This window comes from Sus scrofa, chromosome 15 (assembly GCF_054392235.1).
Source record: "Sus scrofa isolate SSC_HxYL_T2T_F1_AM1 chromosome 15, Sscrofa_HxYL_maternal_Yorkshire_Landrace_v2.0, whole genome shotgun sequence".
NCBI lineage: Eukaryota > Metazoa > Chordata > Mammalia > Artiodactyla > Suidae > Sus > Sus scrofa.
This window is the reverse complement of record NC_139397.1, coordinates 48,386,543-48,402,275: the sequence shown is the minus strand read 5'-3', so window position 1 is coordinate 48,402,275 and position 15,733 is coordinate 48,386,543. Positions and strand designations below refer to the sequence as shown.

Below are 15,733 nucleotides of genomic sequence, written 5' to 3'. Positions count from 1 at the left end.
AGTAACAGTCTTTCTTTCTCTCTTGATCTGGAACATATTAAGAATGTCATGTTTAATACCACTTTCTTTTACGGTGTGATATGTTTTGACTGCGCTTTGCTTTTATGTACTTGATCTAAATTAATGAAGAAATATTAAAAAAGAGTTTTATTATTTTGACTTACTCTCCTCCTCCAGAATTCTTCTATTAAAAAATCCAGCCCTTTGTGGATGTCATTTGTGAGGCAGGATAATTAAAATGTGAGTCATTGGGGCATCATGGCTGTGGTGGGAACTCTACAAGGTCTAATTCCCTTTGTTCCCTGGAAACAGCTGTCATGTGCAGCCAGCCTCCTCCGGTTCCAAACGGGAAGGTGGAAGGAACAGACTTCCGCTGGGGCGCCAGCATCAGCTACAGCTGTGTGGACGGCTTCCAGCTGTCGCACCCCGCCATCCTCTCCTGTGAAGGGCGTGGGGTGTGGAAAGGAGAGGCCCCCCAGTGCCTGCGTAAGTCCTCCAGGTCCCCTTTGCAGACCCTCCCGCAGCGCGCACCCTCGGGTGAGCCCTGCGCAGTTTATGGCTGTATTACAATAGACAGAAACTCCAATTTGAGACTCTGCTGGTGGGGGTGGGGAGGGCAGTAATACGTCCTCTTCATCATTAGCAGTTTAATTGGGACACCTAAAGATTTAACAGCACGTGGTAAACAGGTGTAATAGGTTAACCTAATCCAGGGACTGAATATTGAGGGGCCTCTTGGTTGTTTTCAATAGCTGTGTTCTGTGGAGACCCAGGCACCCCTGCTGAGGGGCGGCTCAGTGGCAGAAGCTTCACCTATAAATCTGAAGTCTTCTTCCAGTGTAGATCTCCCTTCCTCCTAGTGGGATCATCACGAAGGACCTGCCAAGCTGACGGCACATGGAGTGGCATCCAGCCCACCTGCATTGGTAATGTGCTGAGATGCCCTCTCTCTGGGCATCTGGGATGGGGCTTCTGCAGTTGGCTCACCAGCAGGCACACAGCTAACATTCTCCTGGGTGATGTTCTGTGTAAGAGCCCATCGGCTACACTGCTGGGAAACCACGGTTAAATCATGCAAACTGGGCAAAAATAGCTCCTGGCCCATGCTCCCTTGACCTGATGTCCTGTCTGCCTCCATTGACACCTGCATCCTTTGGGGAGAGATCACTCTGATGAAGATGCCATCATTGCCATCCTGGAAATGGCTGGCCCCAGAAAGACACCCCACCAGGGCTTTACTGTGCCCCTTCCATGCTCCTCTCCCCTCGCCCGGTTGGTCCCCACCAACCCTCTGCACTGGTGGCCGTGGTAGAAATACCACAGGACACTCACGCCCTTTGACCTTGGAACGCAAAAGTGAAACTCACAAGTCAGAAGGGACTTTCTGTCTGACCCAACTCCTCATTTTCAGATTAAGTCTCCATCTCATAGAAAGGGTTCAGGTAGAAATGATACTGTCCACAGTCGCTCTGGCAGTGGTACAGGATCCAGAATCCTTCATTCTCTGTTCAGAGCAGTTTTCTCCATGCCGCCTCCCTCAGACTCAGACTGGTGGCTGGCTTCTTGTTGCGCCCCACCCCCAGCTTTACTGAGCTGGCTCTGCAGACAGTAGTAAACAATGCAGGATGTGTATCCTTGGTGGCTTTCTAAGAAATTAAATGACATCTACTTAAAATACAGTGTTAGAAATAGTTTCACTGAAGCATTGATTTTTCTAATTAATGTTTACTTTCATTTGATTTAAACTATTGCTTTCCTGTAACTATTTCTGAAAAACTAAAAAAATTTTTTTGCTTCCCTGTGATAGGTTGGTTTCCCTTGAAAGCCTAACTTTATCTATTTTGTTTTCCCACTAGCAGCGGGAGATCAACCATTAGCAAAGTAGCAGTGCTCAGTGATTGCTGAGGTCCTACATTTTTTGGAAAAATATCACTGCTGGTCTACTCTGTGCTTCAGATTTGAAGCATTAAGTATGTTCCTCATCTTGAAATCTTGAGGAAAACTAACTGAAGGAATTTGGAATAATGTAATAGATGACCAAAGGAGATGGTGCTTAAATCCTTAAAAAATAAAAGATCATGATAGATAATTATTGAAGACAGTATATCATTAACCAACCAATATAGCATGTCAGTAGGAAAAAAAAATTAAACCAGGGAATGGAAAAGAATGTGATTATTCTGATGTAGAAAATAATATGCAGAGCAGTTGAGCATCTGATAAACACTAAAGATTAATATCTAAAAAAGATGTCTGGAAAATGATGAAAATAGCAATTTAATTTTTAACTATCATACAAAACATCTTGCACATTTATCAAAACACAATTTTCTGAATTTTGTAAGACCATTTATCAAAAGTGTTGGAATTCCTATAATAACCATATCTGGCTCTTTCTCTCTCTTTAAAATTGTGAATTTCAGATCCTGCTCACAATAGCTGCCCAGATCCTGGAACGCCACACTTTGGAATACAGAATAGCTCAAGAGGATATGAGGTAGTCCGGTTTTACTTTAGCATGTTTTCCCTAAGTTAAAATGCAATGGATACTTAAACATAGATGTATGTTTTTATGTACTGTATCTGATTCATGTTATACTTGCCCAAATAAACTTCATCCAGAGAGAATTTCCACATTTCCTTTTAACTATCAAAACAGGGACAACTCTATGTACCTCATAGAGGGGACTCCATGCATATCTGATGCTGGGGAAGTGCATGGAGGCAGCGTGTGGTGTGTTCTTAGAAGATGAGGGAAGAATGTCCAGAGGAAGTGGCATTCAGCAAAGTATTGATAGTCAAGTGGGGGTCAGCATGGTCAAAGGCTGGTGGAAGGTCAAAGGTTTGCTTCAGGCGTTCAGGGGCCAACAAACAGTTCATGAAGCTCCAGAAGGACAGATTGAGTTTCGAAGGATTCTCTGACAGAACGCGAGTTAGCCGGGTCCCAGAAGTGTTAAAGTAATTTGCTCATCAACACCAATTGCTTAAAATAGGAGTAGTGGAAAAACATATTATAAAATAAAGGGAGTAAGGCCAAAATGAAAAGGAAAAGCATACTTTCATTACCCAAAGAACTGTGTCTTAAGTGATCACAGTTCACCATATCAAAGTTCTCACGTGCTGTGCAGCAACCCGCCTCTTGCATGAGGCCTTAACCTGAACTAGATGTCCACACTGATTCAAACACTAAGGACATGAAGGTGAAAACTCACTGGCAAGCTCCGACCCAGGAGTGCCTTCCAGCATGGCTGGTTCTGCCCTGACACAGGTGTCGGGTCTCCTCTCCAGGTGGGGAGCATGGTGTTTTTCCGGTGCAGGAAAGGCTACCACGTCCAAGGTTCGACGACGCGGACTTGCCTGGCGAACCTAACCTGGAGCGGCACCCAGACCGAGTGCCTCCGTGAGTTGCACTCTGCCCCTCTCCGGCGGCTGGGACAGAAAGAGGGGCCATCTAGCTTTGTCTGTGGGGTTGTTTTTAATTCTCATTTCTCCAAGCTTGAGTCCCCAGAACCAGCAGCATCAGTGTTACCTGGGGTGTGGCTTCCTGTGAATTATCAAGCCCCGAATCCCAGGGCCTGGAGGCCAGGGATGGTGAGAGGGAGGAGGGACCCAGGCTGGAGCTTCCAGGCCTCGCGGTGATGCTGAGGCCCTCAAGTCTGAGAAGATGCCCCGAATCCCAGATTAGTGCCCAGCGTGAGAGCAGCATCCGCGGGGGGGACGGGAAGCCTGTGGTGCTGCCATTCTCCCACTGTGCTCACCTCTGTAGCAGAGCCATGACTGGGTCAGGAGACCTGGACATGAGCAGGGGTCTTTCCGGAGTCTATATGTATCGATCACTCAGACAGTCACTTAGGATCAAGTTTTATTTTTGCGACTTTATCGTGAGAATTGGGAGAAGTGTTGTATGAAAGATTAGTAAGTCAATTTTTTATCCTTTACCAATTTACTGCCACATAGGATCTAATTCTTACTAGACTAGGCACAAAGACAGTACAAAGTCATGAAAGGTAATTTAATAGTATTTAAAGTGTGATTTTTTTGTACATTTGTATATCAGTATCATTGGCTGTAGGTTTATTTCATCTCTACTCATTACATATGTAGACATTATCTAGAGAGTTATGCATACGTGCCACATACGTGTGTATCTGCGTGTGGAACTTGCTAATATCAGTCTTCATTGCTTTGGAAGTGGTCTGAAGTGCAAAATACTATGATACTTAAAATGATGGTATTCATGATTTTAATAATGGAAACTTGTTTAATAGTAATCTGACAAGTCATTTTTTTGAGACATACATGTGGACTTTGTAAAGAATAAGATGTTATTTGAGATCTAAGCATTACAAGCTTATTTAATCCTAGATTATATTTTAAAGGAAATTAAAATCTACATTTCAATTGATTTTTCAAATACACATCAAATTTTGACCAAAATTAATTATTCATTTAACAGAACAGTGAATTTTCTAGTTGCCATCAGACAAAAATCAAACCATATTTAAAAATACACATCAGTCTGTACATGTTTAGTTTATAGGACTGGTGTTTTAAGGAAATATAAATCTTCCTTGTCTTAACAGTATGTCAGAAGTGATCTGTTTATTTTAAAGCTGATTTATATTCTACATTTCTGCACATAATTAATTACACACATATATGTAGAGGAGATTAGATAGATAGACAGACAGACAGACAGATGATAGATGGTAGAGAGAAGGAGAGGGGAAGGGAAGGAAGGGAGGAGAGAAAGAGAGCTGGCAAGCACCCAGGCTTCCTTGTGCTGAAAGCTGCAGACTAACATATTTAAATCTCCTACATTCATAGTTGTAAATAGTAAACTAACTTGATAGGCATTTCCCAAGTTTTGCTATATCCCTTAGACACATACGCCAAGGCTACAATGAACAAACTTCCATGTTTCCTAATGGACTAAGTACCGTTTCAGCGCATGCCTGCCGACAGCCGGAAACGCCAGCCCACGCGGATGTGAGAGCCATTGACCTTCCCACCTTTGGCTACACCTTAGTGTACACCTGCCATCCGGGATTCTTCCTTGCGGGCGGATCTGAGCACAGGACATGTAAAGCAGATATGAAGTGGACGGGGAAGTCACCTGTCTGTAAAAGTAAGTCACTGGTGAGAAGACAAGTGGGCCCCACGGAGCAGGGTCAAGGGTCAGCTGGCCATCAGACTAGGGTCCGGGTTTAAAATCCATAGGTGACAGCATCTTGGAAGTAACGTCCTTCACCCCAACGAAATCGTGCTTAATGTGTGTGAGCTGTGTGTGTGAACGTGTGTGTAGTCAGTGTTGGGTGCAGTGGCAGCCCAGGCTGAGAAGATACACAGATTTCATTATTTGCAAATTATTTTAAGCTAAAGAGAAACACAGTATGAGTTAAAAAGAAAATTATATACAGTGTGTTTTTGGAAAATGTGTATTTTAATGAAAATGGGCAAATATCACCAAACATTGGTGAATATATAAAACAAACTCGTTTTTAAGACCACAGCTATTTGATGGTGGAATATAAGTTTATGTGTTCTTGACATTGGTTCTACTTTTAAAATTACAAAAGCAATTAACATGAAATGATGCACTAATGACCCCCAGATCTGTGTATTAGCAAATAAGAGTAATAACGGAGTCAGATTTGATGGCAGCTAACCTTTCAGGTTCTCTACCAAACCTCACTTAGATAAGCAGGGAGCACCACACCACATAAACAGAAATTAAAGAGTGTGATAAAATCTGTGACTGCAGCCTTCGTTTCCTGGAGCCTGTTTCTAGTTCTCACATTAGGAATTAAGGCATTTTAGGCTTTTCCCTTGCCCCTCTCTCTCAGAAATAGAACACACACTTTAAAAAAGTGAGCATTTGTAGTTTGATACAAAACTATAAAAGCTAAGAGATGATGAGTTAAATCTAAGTTGATAGACCAAATTAGGGTCTGCAAGGGAAACAATTTGATGCTATTCAGTGTTAATTTGTGAGTTCACTGATTGGGATGGGGACTTGGAAATTGAGAGAGACTATGAAGTCTTAGTGGTACTGCATATTACCTTTCAGTTGGGGGCAGTATATCCCAAAGAGGAGTGAGAAAACGGGTATAAAACCCTCGTTTACAAGGCTCTCTGTTGTAACACCTTAAATGGAAATGCACGTTAGATCCAAATTGATTTCCACGATTAAACTCAGTTCTCCCAAAAAAGCCGAGGATATTCTGCTGTGAACATAGGGGTTTAAAATGGATTTGTATAAGATAGTCCTATTTTGTACATTCAAGAAATCTGGAGAAAGGAACATTGCTTCGATTTGACATTTTTTCAAGCTTATTCAAAAATAAATGTTTTTTGAAAGTGATAATTTGTCTTTTTACTTGTAGGTAAAGGAGTGAGAGAAGTTAATGAAACAGTTACTAAAACTCCAGGTTTGTATACCAGAACAGTTATAGATTTAAATCAAATAAAGTGATTTGTTCTCTACTATACTCTGTGCAGTGAAACGGATTTTAACATGCAAATTTCTGATTCCATTAGTCCACGAACAAGTTAATGCTTCAATTATTTAAAACACCAAGCCTACACAGATTTCTATTTCTCTCATAACAGTGGTTTGTTAATGGAATAACAATACTTTACTTCAAAGGAAAACCTTTGTCGTTATCACATGCTGTTTTATCAAGAGGTGCCTTAGGCATTTTGCAGGCAGAAATGGACATCAAATATTGAACCAGAATGTGGTATAACGGAGAGCCTTATAAAGAGGGTTGTGATTTTTTTCCTTTAAATGAGGAAACTAAAGTAAAGGACACTTTACAACAGCATAAACTGTTAATTTGAGCCGTTCAAATGCGGGGCTCCATTTTCCCCCAAGTACCTCCATAAATCAAGCATCCTCTGCCTCCTAAAATGTTAATTATGGCTTTTAGCTGTGTGTGGTACCTTGCTTAATGCACAGTATAGCAAATGGGCAAGGCACAGTTTTATTTCCTGATGAAGATGTTCATTCTTCCAAATCACATGGCATATTATATCTGCGTTATACATTTAGAGAATATTTAAACTATTCAGTGCATCCTCCAATTAGAATTTAAGTCAAACTTTAAAAAAAATTTAACAGAAACAGAAAACATTTATAAATATATAAGGTCCCTTTCCTAATGTCTTCCTTATTCAGGTTTTAACACTGGTTTCTTAGACATAAAGCTCTGTTCTAAAATCCAACGTGGGAAGAGAATTTGAAATGCTATTGTTAAGTCACAGTGTTGTTATGCATTTAATTCTTAGATGAGGGAAAATATTTCAACATGTTTAAAAGGATTCATCCAGGAGTTCCTGTCGTGGCACAGCAGAAACGAATCAGGCTAGGAACCATGAGGTTGCAGGTTCGATCCCTGGCCTCGCTCAGTGGGTTAAGGATCTGGTGTTGCCATGAGCTGTGGTGTAGGTCACAGACGTGGCTTGGATCTGGCATTGCTGTGGCTCTGGCGTAGGCTAGCAGCTGTAGCTCGGATTAGACTTCTGGCCTGGGAACCTCCACGTGCAGCCAGTGCAGCCCTAAAAAGACAAAAGACCAAAAAAAAAAAATTCATCCAGTGTACACTAGGAATACACCGATCTACCTTTAAAAAAAAAATCTTTCTGGACTATTCTCTGTAAATGTTACAAATCATTGCTCTATCCAGGCAACACTTACTTCAGTGGAAGGAAACTCAGTCTGTGGTGGTGATGGTGTGTCTGTTCTGGTTTTGTTTGCTTATTTTTGTTGTAGACAGTGCCATGTCTGCATGCTCCCTTTGAATCCGCAGATACTGCCCTCCATGTCCCCTATCCCATCCTCTCTGAAGGGAACCGCTAACTGCACAGGGCTCTTCGTGAAGCTGCCCATTCTAGGGCCCCTCAGCGTTGGGCACTTACATTATACTGCAAACTACCAGCAACAGGCCAATGGACAGGGTTACCCAAAAGATCATCTTCCGCATTCCCCCTGGTAACAGCTGAACACAAACCAGCCACTTGGCAGACCCTGATGTTGCCTCCCTCTGCCTGGCCAGGCAGGACCCACCCTGACACCCCAGCAGGGGTAACCTCAGGGTCCGGCCAGCACAGGTGCACCCACGGCTTCTTGAGTGAATGCTTTCTAATTAGGGAAAATGATCTTGACATCACTCTAAAGGCTATTTATTTTGGAAAAGGAGAATGAAGCCATTTGGGGCTTGTTGATTGAAGTGGGCTTCGGTGATGCTGCTGCTGGGCGTGGTCCTGTTCAACATCAGTTATCAGCAGGCAGCTGTGTCAGGTCCTGTGTCGGTATCTCCATTTCAAACCTAAACTTAAGTTTGAAAATGATTATTGTTAGGGAGATGGGCCCGCCCAGAACCATGGTGAGGGATGCCTTTCTGTTCTTCAGCTCTTCTGCTGCTAGGAGAGGTTTTCTAGGGTTTTCCAACTGGAAGAAAAGAGAAGCATAAACGGGCACCCTGTTCATGGTCCTTATCTTTCGCTGCTCTAAGGGGATTTGCTAAAAATCCTGTTTAGGAGATGTGTATTTCTGCCGGGGAAGTCACACAATCTGTTTGACCAGTTCTACTCACTGTGGGTCTTGTCTACTTAAACAGTATATACACATCGTGAGACAAAAAGCAAAGAGAAACTTAGTGGAATCCTTGATGTAGATTTACATCAATTACTCTGTAAAATTTTATATCAATATTGTAAAAGAGCAGGATTTTAAACATATTAGCAGACATGTGAAAAATAAGTTTATTTTTTTTGTATCCAGTGAAAAGAGAGTCTATCTCAATAATCTTTGCAAGAATCCCTATCCCAGATGACCTGTAATGTTTTAAGAAGCCTTTTGGCCTTTTATACTTCTGACCTTAAAAGATGCTGTTTGACATCATTTAATCTAACTTTTTTTTACCAATACAGCACCATTTTTCATAAGGAGATTAAAGTAGAAGAGCATAGATGACAGAAGAGATTGGGCCTACTTATAAAATAAGGACCTGGGGAAATAAAACATCTTTGTCTTCTTAACTGGGTCTATGCAGTCAAAGTGGTGCTTGGAAATGCAGGCTTTGTGAGGACAGGAGAGTCCTAGCAGATGATAAGTGTCAGCTCTTCTGAGCCTCCTAAGTCTTTCCAAAGTAAGCAGATTGGGAGATTCAGGGAACTCTCAGCAGTGACTTTGCAGGTCAGTTTAACATATTTGTGAAGCACGACCAAATCTGCCCAGTGTCGGCGCCCCAGATCACTGCACACCCGGCCTTGGCAGGTCTGGAGAAACAGGTGTGCGTGGGCATCTGCAGTTTCTCCAGCCGAGTGTCAGATGTGTATCTGCATCTCACAGTCACCCCCTGCGCAGGTCATCTGACGTTTGCACCTGCTATGAAGGGACACCCAGAGAGGCCATCTCTGTCTTCACCACTGTCCCCTTTGTGATGCCTTACTGAACATTATGCCTTCTGTGTGGTAAAACAACTAAATGTAATGGTTCTGTGTGTGCTCACAGTCCTGTTTTTCCCCCACAGTTCCTTCAGATGTGTTTTTCATCCATTCAGTGTGGAAGGGATATTATGAATATTTAGGGAAAAGACAGCCTGCCACCCTAACTGTTGACTGGTTCAATGCAACAAGCAGCAAGGTGAATGCGACCTTCGTTGAAGCCTCCCAGGGGGAGCTGAAGTTGACAGGTAGGCCCTGAGGGGTTCACTACTTGGGGATGCGAGAAGTGGACCCTTCACCTTATTGCAGAGGGGGAGGTTCACACATTAAGTGCTTATTAAGTTACCTTGACTTTGCACCTGCTACACTTCACTGGCTCATGTCAGTAACCACCATAGGCTGGTATTCTTTTCTCATTTTAAAGATCACAAGACCAGTACAGAAAAGTGAACTAATTTGTGTATGTACACTTTACATATTAAGTCAAAGATGTAAGATTTAGGGAGCTCCCATCATGGTTCAGTGGCTAACAAACCTGACGAGGAACCATGAGAATGCAGGTTTGATCCCTGGCTTCGTTCAGTGGGTTAAGGATCCAGCATTGCAGTGAGCTGTGGTGTAGGTCACAGATGCGGTTCAGATCTACATTGCTGTGGCTATGGCATAGGCCGGCAACTACAGCTCTAATTCACCCCTAGTCTAGGAACTTTCATATGCTGCAGGTGGGGCCCTAAAAAGCAAAAAAAGAAAGAAAAAAAGAGAGAGAGGAAGGAAGGAATAATAAAAGCTGTAAGATTTATGTCCAGATATTCATGTCTCCAAAATTCATTCTTTTGACAATCTCACTTTTTCTTTAACTCATTTGCTCCTGGTGAGTGTTTATTGACATATCTCCATTAATAAAACAACAGCTTTGATGCATAATATGCCACACACTATTTCAAGTGTTTTATATATATTGTCCTTTTAGTTCTTACATCAATCTTGTGATGTAAATATTCTTATTAGACACATGTTTTTAATGGTTAAAAAAAGAGAGACACCAGGAAAATTAAGTGCCTTCTGAAGTGGAATCAGAGGTAAGATTTGAGCTCTGCAATCAGCATCCAGCTGTTAGAGGAGTTCCCTGGTGGCAGCAGGTTAAGGATCCAGCATTGTCACTGCTGTGGCTCTGGTTGCTGCTGTGGTGTGGGTTCGATTCCTGTCCCAGGAACTTCCACGTGCTACTGGTGCAGTTTTTTTTTTTTTTTTTTTTTTAAAGGAATCTTGAGGCTACACTCTCAGCCAGAATCACTTTTATGGCTGAATCTAGTGTTTTTTGTTTCTTATAATTGACCTCACTTACTACAACTATGTGTCCTTTTTATAGACTAACTCCTAAAGGGGTCAGACTCTGAGTTACCCACAAGCGCCAGCCCTAGTTCTGAACACCCAGGGGCCCCCCACAAGGTACCCACACTCTCACTGGTCTCTAGACAAATACACGATTCATCTCTAGAAAGTATGATACAGGCCAAGATCCTTCCCTACTCCTCACATCTCACTTTCCTGCTTCCTTGGATAGGAAAACATTTTAAAATGGTGCAGGTACTATGGATTTAGGAAAAGCAAAATAATTCATATGCATAGATTTTTAACAGGTACCTATTTATGAATTCATGGTCTAGGGGTCCAGAAATTGCTTTGGACCAAGACCTTGTGAACATATAAATGAGTTAGACCAGTTTCTCTAATCTAGGCCTGTGTCAAAGTAAACTAAGACTTTGTAAAACATTCAGTTTCTGAGGCTCATTGGATGATATTTCTCTTCATGGATTTTGGATTTTTTTTTCCAAAGTAAATGCTCCAGTGTGATGTTGATGCAGCTGATCTTAGTGGATCAGTGTAGGGAAACCTCTGGTTTGGTTTGGTTTAGTTTGGGGAAAGTGGTGGATCAGGAGCTGTCCCAGCTGGGTCATGTGTCTCTTGATCAGGGAGGAGGGTGGGGAAGAAGGGAAGTGAACATTTATGGACACCCATGTTCTGTAGTGCTGTTATTTACTCACCACCAAACCTCATAAATATGTATTTTATCCTGACAGAATTTGCAGAGTGGGATTCAGAGTTTTAGATGTGAAACTAGATACCAAAGACACAGGGCTGCTATGGTGGGAACAGGTCTTAGGGTGTCCTTCTGGTCAGCGGGTCCCCTTCCATCCTGTGGGCCTGGCCAGTGGAGCCTCCTCCCCAGACGGTAGAGGTTTGCTCTTCAGTGGGACTTGGAATTAACTTCCATCTTCATTGAATCCAACAGTGTGGTTTTCCCTGGAACCCGTCTTCTTTGCGCAGGAGACATTTGGGTTCATGGTTGTTTGTTTAATATCTGCATGTCTACTTATGTATTTATTTATTTCCTCCTCTGGGTGGGGAACAAGCTGAAGCTATAAACCGCCCCCCATCACACTGTCACACCCCAGGGCCCCTGGGGGATGTCACTAAGCAGGGATCTCAGAAGGAGCTGGCAGGTGGCAATGGCTCATCACGTCACACCCAACGTCTCGCAGGCAATGCATGGACGTCTTCACACTGTGTTCACCATCTGAACAGGTGGAACACACCAGTATAAGAGGCCATATTCGGGGTTGATGTCATGGTCTTTCTCTTTTTTATACTGATTTAGAAATACGTTTTCCAAACTGAAATTTTATGATGATTTTGTACAACCTCTCCACATGTGTTTTCAATACAGCTTTCTTGATCACAGACATTATTTTTCTAGTGATTCAATGTTTTTATGGATGATCCTTCATTTAAACTTGTTATAATATACTGGCTTTATTCTCTGTGCTGTATGATTTGTCTTTGCAGCTTATTTACTTCATCATAGTAGATTAATCCCCTGATTATGATCTTTTTTTTTCTACATCTGCCTGTCCTCAGAAGTGAGAAACATATGAATAAAAATGCTGGATTAAAAAATTAATATAACTGAATGCACATCACTTTTACTCTTTCTGTGGGATACAGATGTTGAAATTAGTGAAGCAGATTATACCTATTCAAGAAAGACAGAGTCTTTCATGAGAAGTGATTTTAAGGAAAAAAGAAGTATTGAAGCAACAGTGTCACTATAAAAATATTACTCCTGTAATTTAAGACCTTTCTCATCTCTGCACCATGTTCCAATTCAAATGACTCACATGCCTGTGTTACCACCACGTAAGAGTAACCCACGGCTCCCTTCCCAGGTGTTTACAAGAAGGAGGAGGCCCACTTAATCCTGAAGGCCTTTCAGATTAAAGGCCCAGTGGATATTTTTGTCAGCAACTTTGAAAATGACAACTGGGGACTGGACGGTTATGTGAGTACTGCCCATGAGGGCTGCACATCACGTCTGTGCAGAGGTGGGGGTGCCAGCGGGTTTTCTCTCCAGAGGATTGGGTTGTGTTTGCCCCTGGAAAAATCACAGGCCCTCCTTTTAACAGCCCAGCCATGTCAACCCCTCATTCTATGACACAAGACACTGGTCTCTGAAAATTAGGAAGAAATTGGCCAGGAGCCAACAGGCTGTCCTGCCAGAGACATGAGGAGAGCTTAGCTCCAAACCCCATCAGAGTGGGGCCAAAGTCTTCCCTGGTCCCTGGGACTCGCCCTGAAAGCTCTAAAGCAGGGCTCTCCAGATAAAGGGAGACGAAAGCTCCCCCTTCAGATTCTTCTTTGCAATTCATGCTCTAACTCAATACCTAATTTGGGGTAAACAGCCTTACATGACTTTCAAGAGACAGTGCTTGTGATATAGTGAGTTTTACATTGTGTAGGTTCTGAGGTGATTCATTCCTGTGTCTCCCTTTACAAAGGACACTTAACCTGTGAAATGTGTTGTCCAAGTTGCTATTATTTTTGAGATAAAAATGAGAGAGTAAGAATTTATATTCTGTTCGTTGAAATTCATGTCTATATTTTTCCATTTCTAACTGTAAATAGGTCACTCAAATGACAATTTTTTTTTTTATTAATGTAGTTCCCATGTGGCTTAGGATAATGAGCCCAACTAGTATCCATGAGAATGCAGGTTCAATCCCTGGCCTTGCTCAGTGGGTTAAGAATCTGGTGTTGCTGTGAGCTGTGGTGTAGGTTGCAGACGAGGCTCAGACCTGGAGTTGCTGTGGCTGTGGTGTAGGCTGGCACCTGCAGTTCTGACTCGACCCCTAGCCTGGGAACCTCCAGATGCCATATGTGCAGCCCTAAAAAGACCAAAAGAAAAAAAAGAAAAAGAAAAAGAAATGACAATGTTTTTAAAAATTAACCTTTACTATCTAAGTAGGAGAAATAATATTTCCATTGTGATAAAGGAGGAGGCTGTTGTTAGTCCTTGTTCTGCATGTTTTCTTCCTTTTTACCCATGTCAGGTATCATCTGGATTTGAAAGAGCAGGATTTACTTTTCAAGGTGACATACATGGGAAGGACTTTGGGAAATTCAAGCTCGAAAGGCAAGGTAAACTGCACTTACGTTATCTTTCAAAGCAACTATCAGATTGGTCTTTGGATGATTAAGCTGAGAGTGATGGAAAGGACATGGCTCTGAAAGAAACATAAACAAAAATAATGGGAGAGACGCTCATATTTTACGACTGGGTAAAAAACGTTCCCTTGAATAGCAAAATAGACAATTCCAGCTGGAATAAAATACAATAAATATGCCAGACATGGAATTAACATCCTTAATATACAAAGAGATACTTGAAAATGAAGGAAAAAAAGCAAGGATGACACTCAATTACAGAATAAACAAACTACATTACTGTAAGAAAATTGTACATAAAAGTACTTAAAAATGGCCCCAAAAATATGAAAAGATCTTCATCCTCAGAAGCATGTATTATGACAACAAGGATAGGTGCATCATTTTCAGTTATGAGAATGTCAAATTTTCTTTTTTTTAAATTTTTTATTACTCAAATGAATTTATCACATCTGTAGTTGTATAATGATCATAACAACAATCTGATTTCACAGGATTTCCATCCCACAGCCCAGGCACATCCCCCCACCCCCCAAACTGTCTCCTCCAGAGACCATAAGTTTTTCAATATCTGTGAGTCAGCATCTGTTCTGCAAAGTTCCATCTATCCTTTTTTTCAGATTCCACATGTCAGTGAAAGCATTGGATGTTGGTGTCTCATTGTACAGCTGACTTCACTTAGCAGATAGTTTCTAGGTCCATCCATGTTGCTAAAAATGCCGATATTTTGTTCTTTTTAATGGCTGAGTAATATTCCATTGTGTATATGTACCACCTCTTCTTGATCTACTCCTCTGTCGATGGACATTTAGGTTGTTCCAGGTCTTGGCTATTGTAAATAGTGCTGCAATGAACATCGGAGTACATGTGTCTTTGCGAGTTGTGGTTTTCTCTGGGTAGATGCCCAGGAGTGGGATTGCTGGATCAAATGGTAGTTCTATGTTTAGTTTTCTGAGGCATCTCCATACTGCTTTCGACAGTGGTTGCACCAATTTACAATCCCACTAACAGTGTAGTAGGGTTCCTTTTCTCCACACCCTCTCTAGCACGTATTGTTTGTAGACTTTTGGATGATGGCCATTCTGGCTGGTGTAAGGTGGTACCTCAGAGTGGTTTTGATTTGCATCTCTCTAACAATGAGTGATGTTGAACATCTTTTCATGTGTTTCTTGGCCATCCATATGTCTTCTTTGGAGAACTGTCTGTTTAGATCTTCTGCCCATTTTTTGATAGTCTTGTTTTTTGGTATGGAGCTGCAGAAGGTGTTTATAAACTTTGGAGATTAATCCCTTTTCAGTCGATTCACTTGCAAAGATTTTCTCCCAAGAGAATGTCAAATTTTCTTAAAAATGATTTTGAGTAGATGGTAGATATAGGCACCTGGGCTTTCATTTCTGGTGGGTGTATTTTGGATACGATTTGACAGTAGTCTTTCATCAACAATTCTGTCTCTAAAATTTTAATCAGGTAAGTGTGACCATTAGTTTTTGCATATTCAGGTTTGTTTAAAGCAGGGCTGTTTTTAATAGTTGACATTAGAAGTAATTTGTATATCTTACAATCGATCATAAAGGAATTGCTTATGTCTGTAATTTTATGCAACATGATGTGTGAAATGGAAAACAATTTAATTCAGTCTATTTCATTAAAAGAACAAAGACTATATATTGATATGACTGACATGAGAAAAAGAGTGTGCTCTAGAGACAGATAAAACAAATGTATCTTCCTTCCTTCTTGATGTCTTTCTCAAGTACTTAATTTTTATCTTAGTAATTAG

At 41.5% G+C, this 15,733-nt stretch overlaps 2 protein-coding genes across 10 annotated transcripts in view; one reads left to right on the top strand and one right to left on the bottom strand.

The window, feature by feature from the left end:
* CSMD1 (CUB and Sushi multiple domains 1) overlaps window positions 1-15,733 on the top strand; it is a 1,878,204-nt gene that overhangs the window by 1,853,679 nt on the left and 8,792 nt on the right. Inside the window, exons 60-68 of one of the 2 annotated variants that reach the window (XM_021075826.2) lie at window positions 313-486; window positions 753-926; window positions 2,424-2,497; window positions 3,289-3,400; window positions 4,949-5,128; window positions 6,387-6,431; window positions 9,537-9,698; window positions 12,678-12,790; window positions 13,839-13,926. In XM_021075826.2, the coding sequence (XP_020931485.2) occupies window positions 313-486; window positions 753-926; window positions 2,424-2,497; window positions 3,289-3,400; window positions 4,949-5,128; window positions 6,387-6,431; window positions 9,537-9,698; window positions 12,678-12,790; window positions 13,839-13,926 (1,122 nt within the window). The remainder of the gene's footprint in view (window positions 1-312; window positions 487-752; window positions 927-2,423; window positions 2,498-3,288; window positions 3,401-4,948; window positions 5,129-6,386; window positions 6,432-9,536; window positions 9,699-12,677; window positions 12,791-13,838; window positions 13,927-15,733) is intronic. The other variant, XM_084999785.1, reaches the window with a different exon arrangement.
* The window catches only part of LOC106506202 (uncharacterized), a 356,784-nt gene continuing 349,219 nt past the window's right edge, over window positions 8,169-15,733 (bottom strand). For 7 of the 8 annotated variants that reach the window (XM_084999787.1, XM_084999786.1, XM_084999791.1 and 4 more), the window contains 2 exons: window positions 13,942-14,012; window positions 13,722-13,845 (listed from right to left, as the gene is read on the bottom strand). The gene's annotated coding sequence lies outside the window, so the exon portion shown is untranslated. Of the gene's footprint in view, window positions 8,336-13,721; window positions 13,846-13,941; window positions 14,013-15,733 lie in introns of those variants that run through there. The other variant, XM_084999800.1, reaches the window with a different exon arrangement.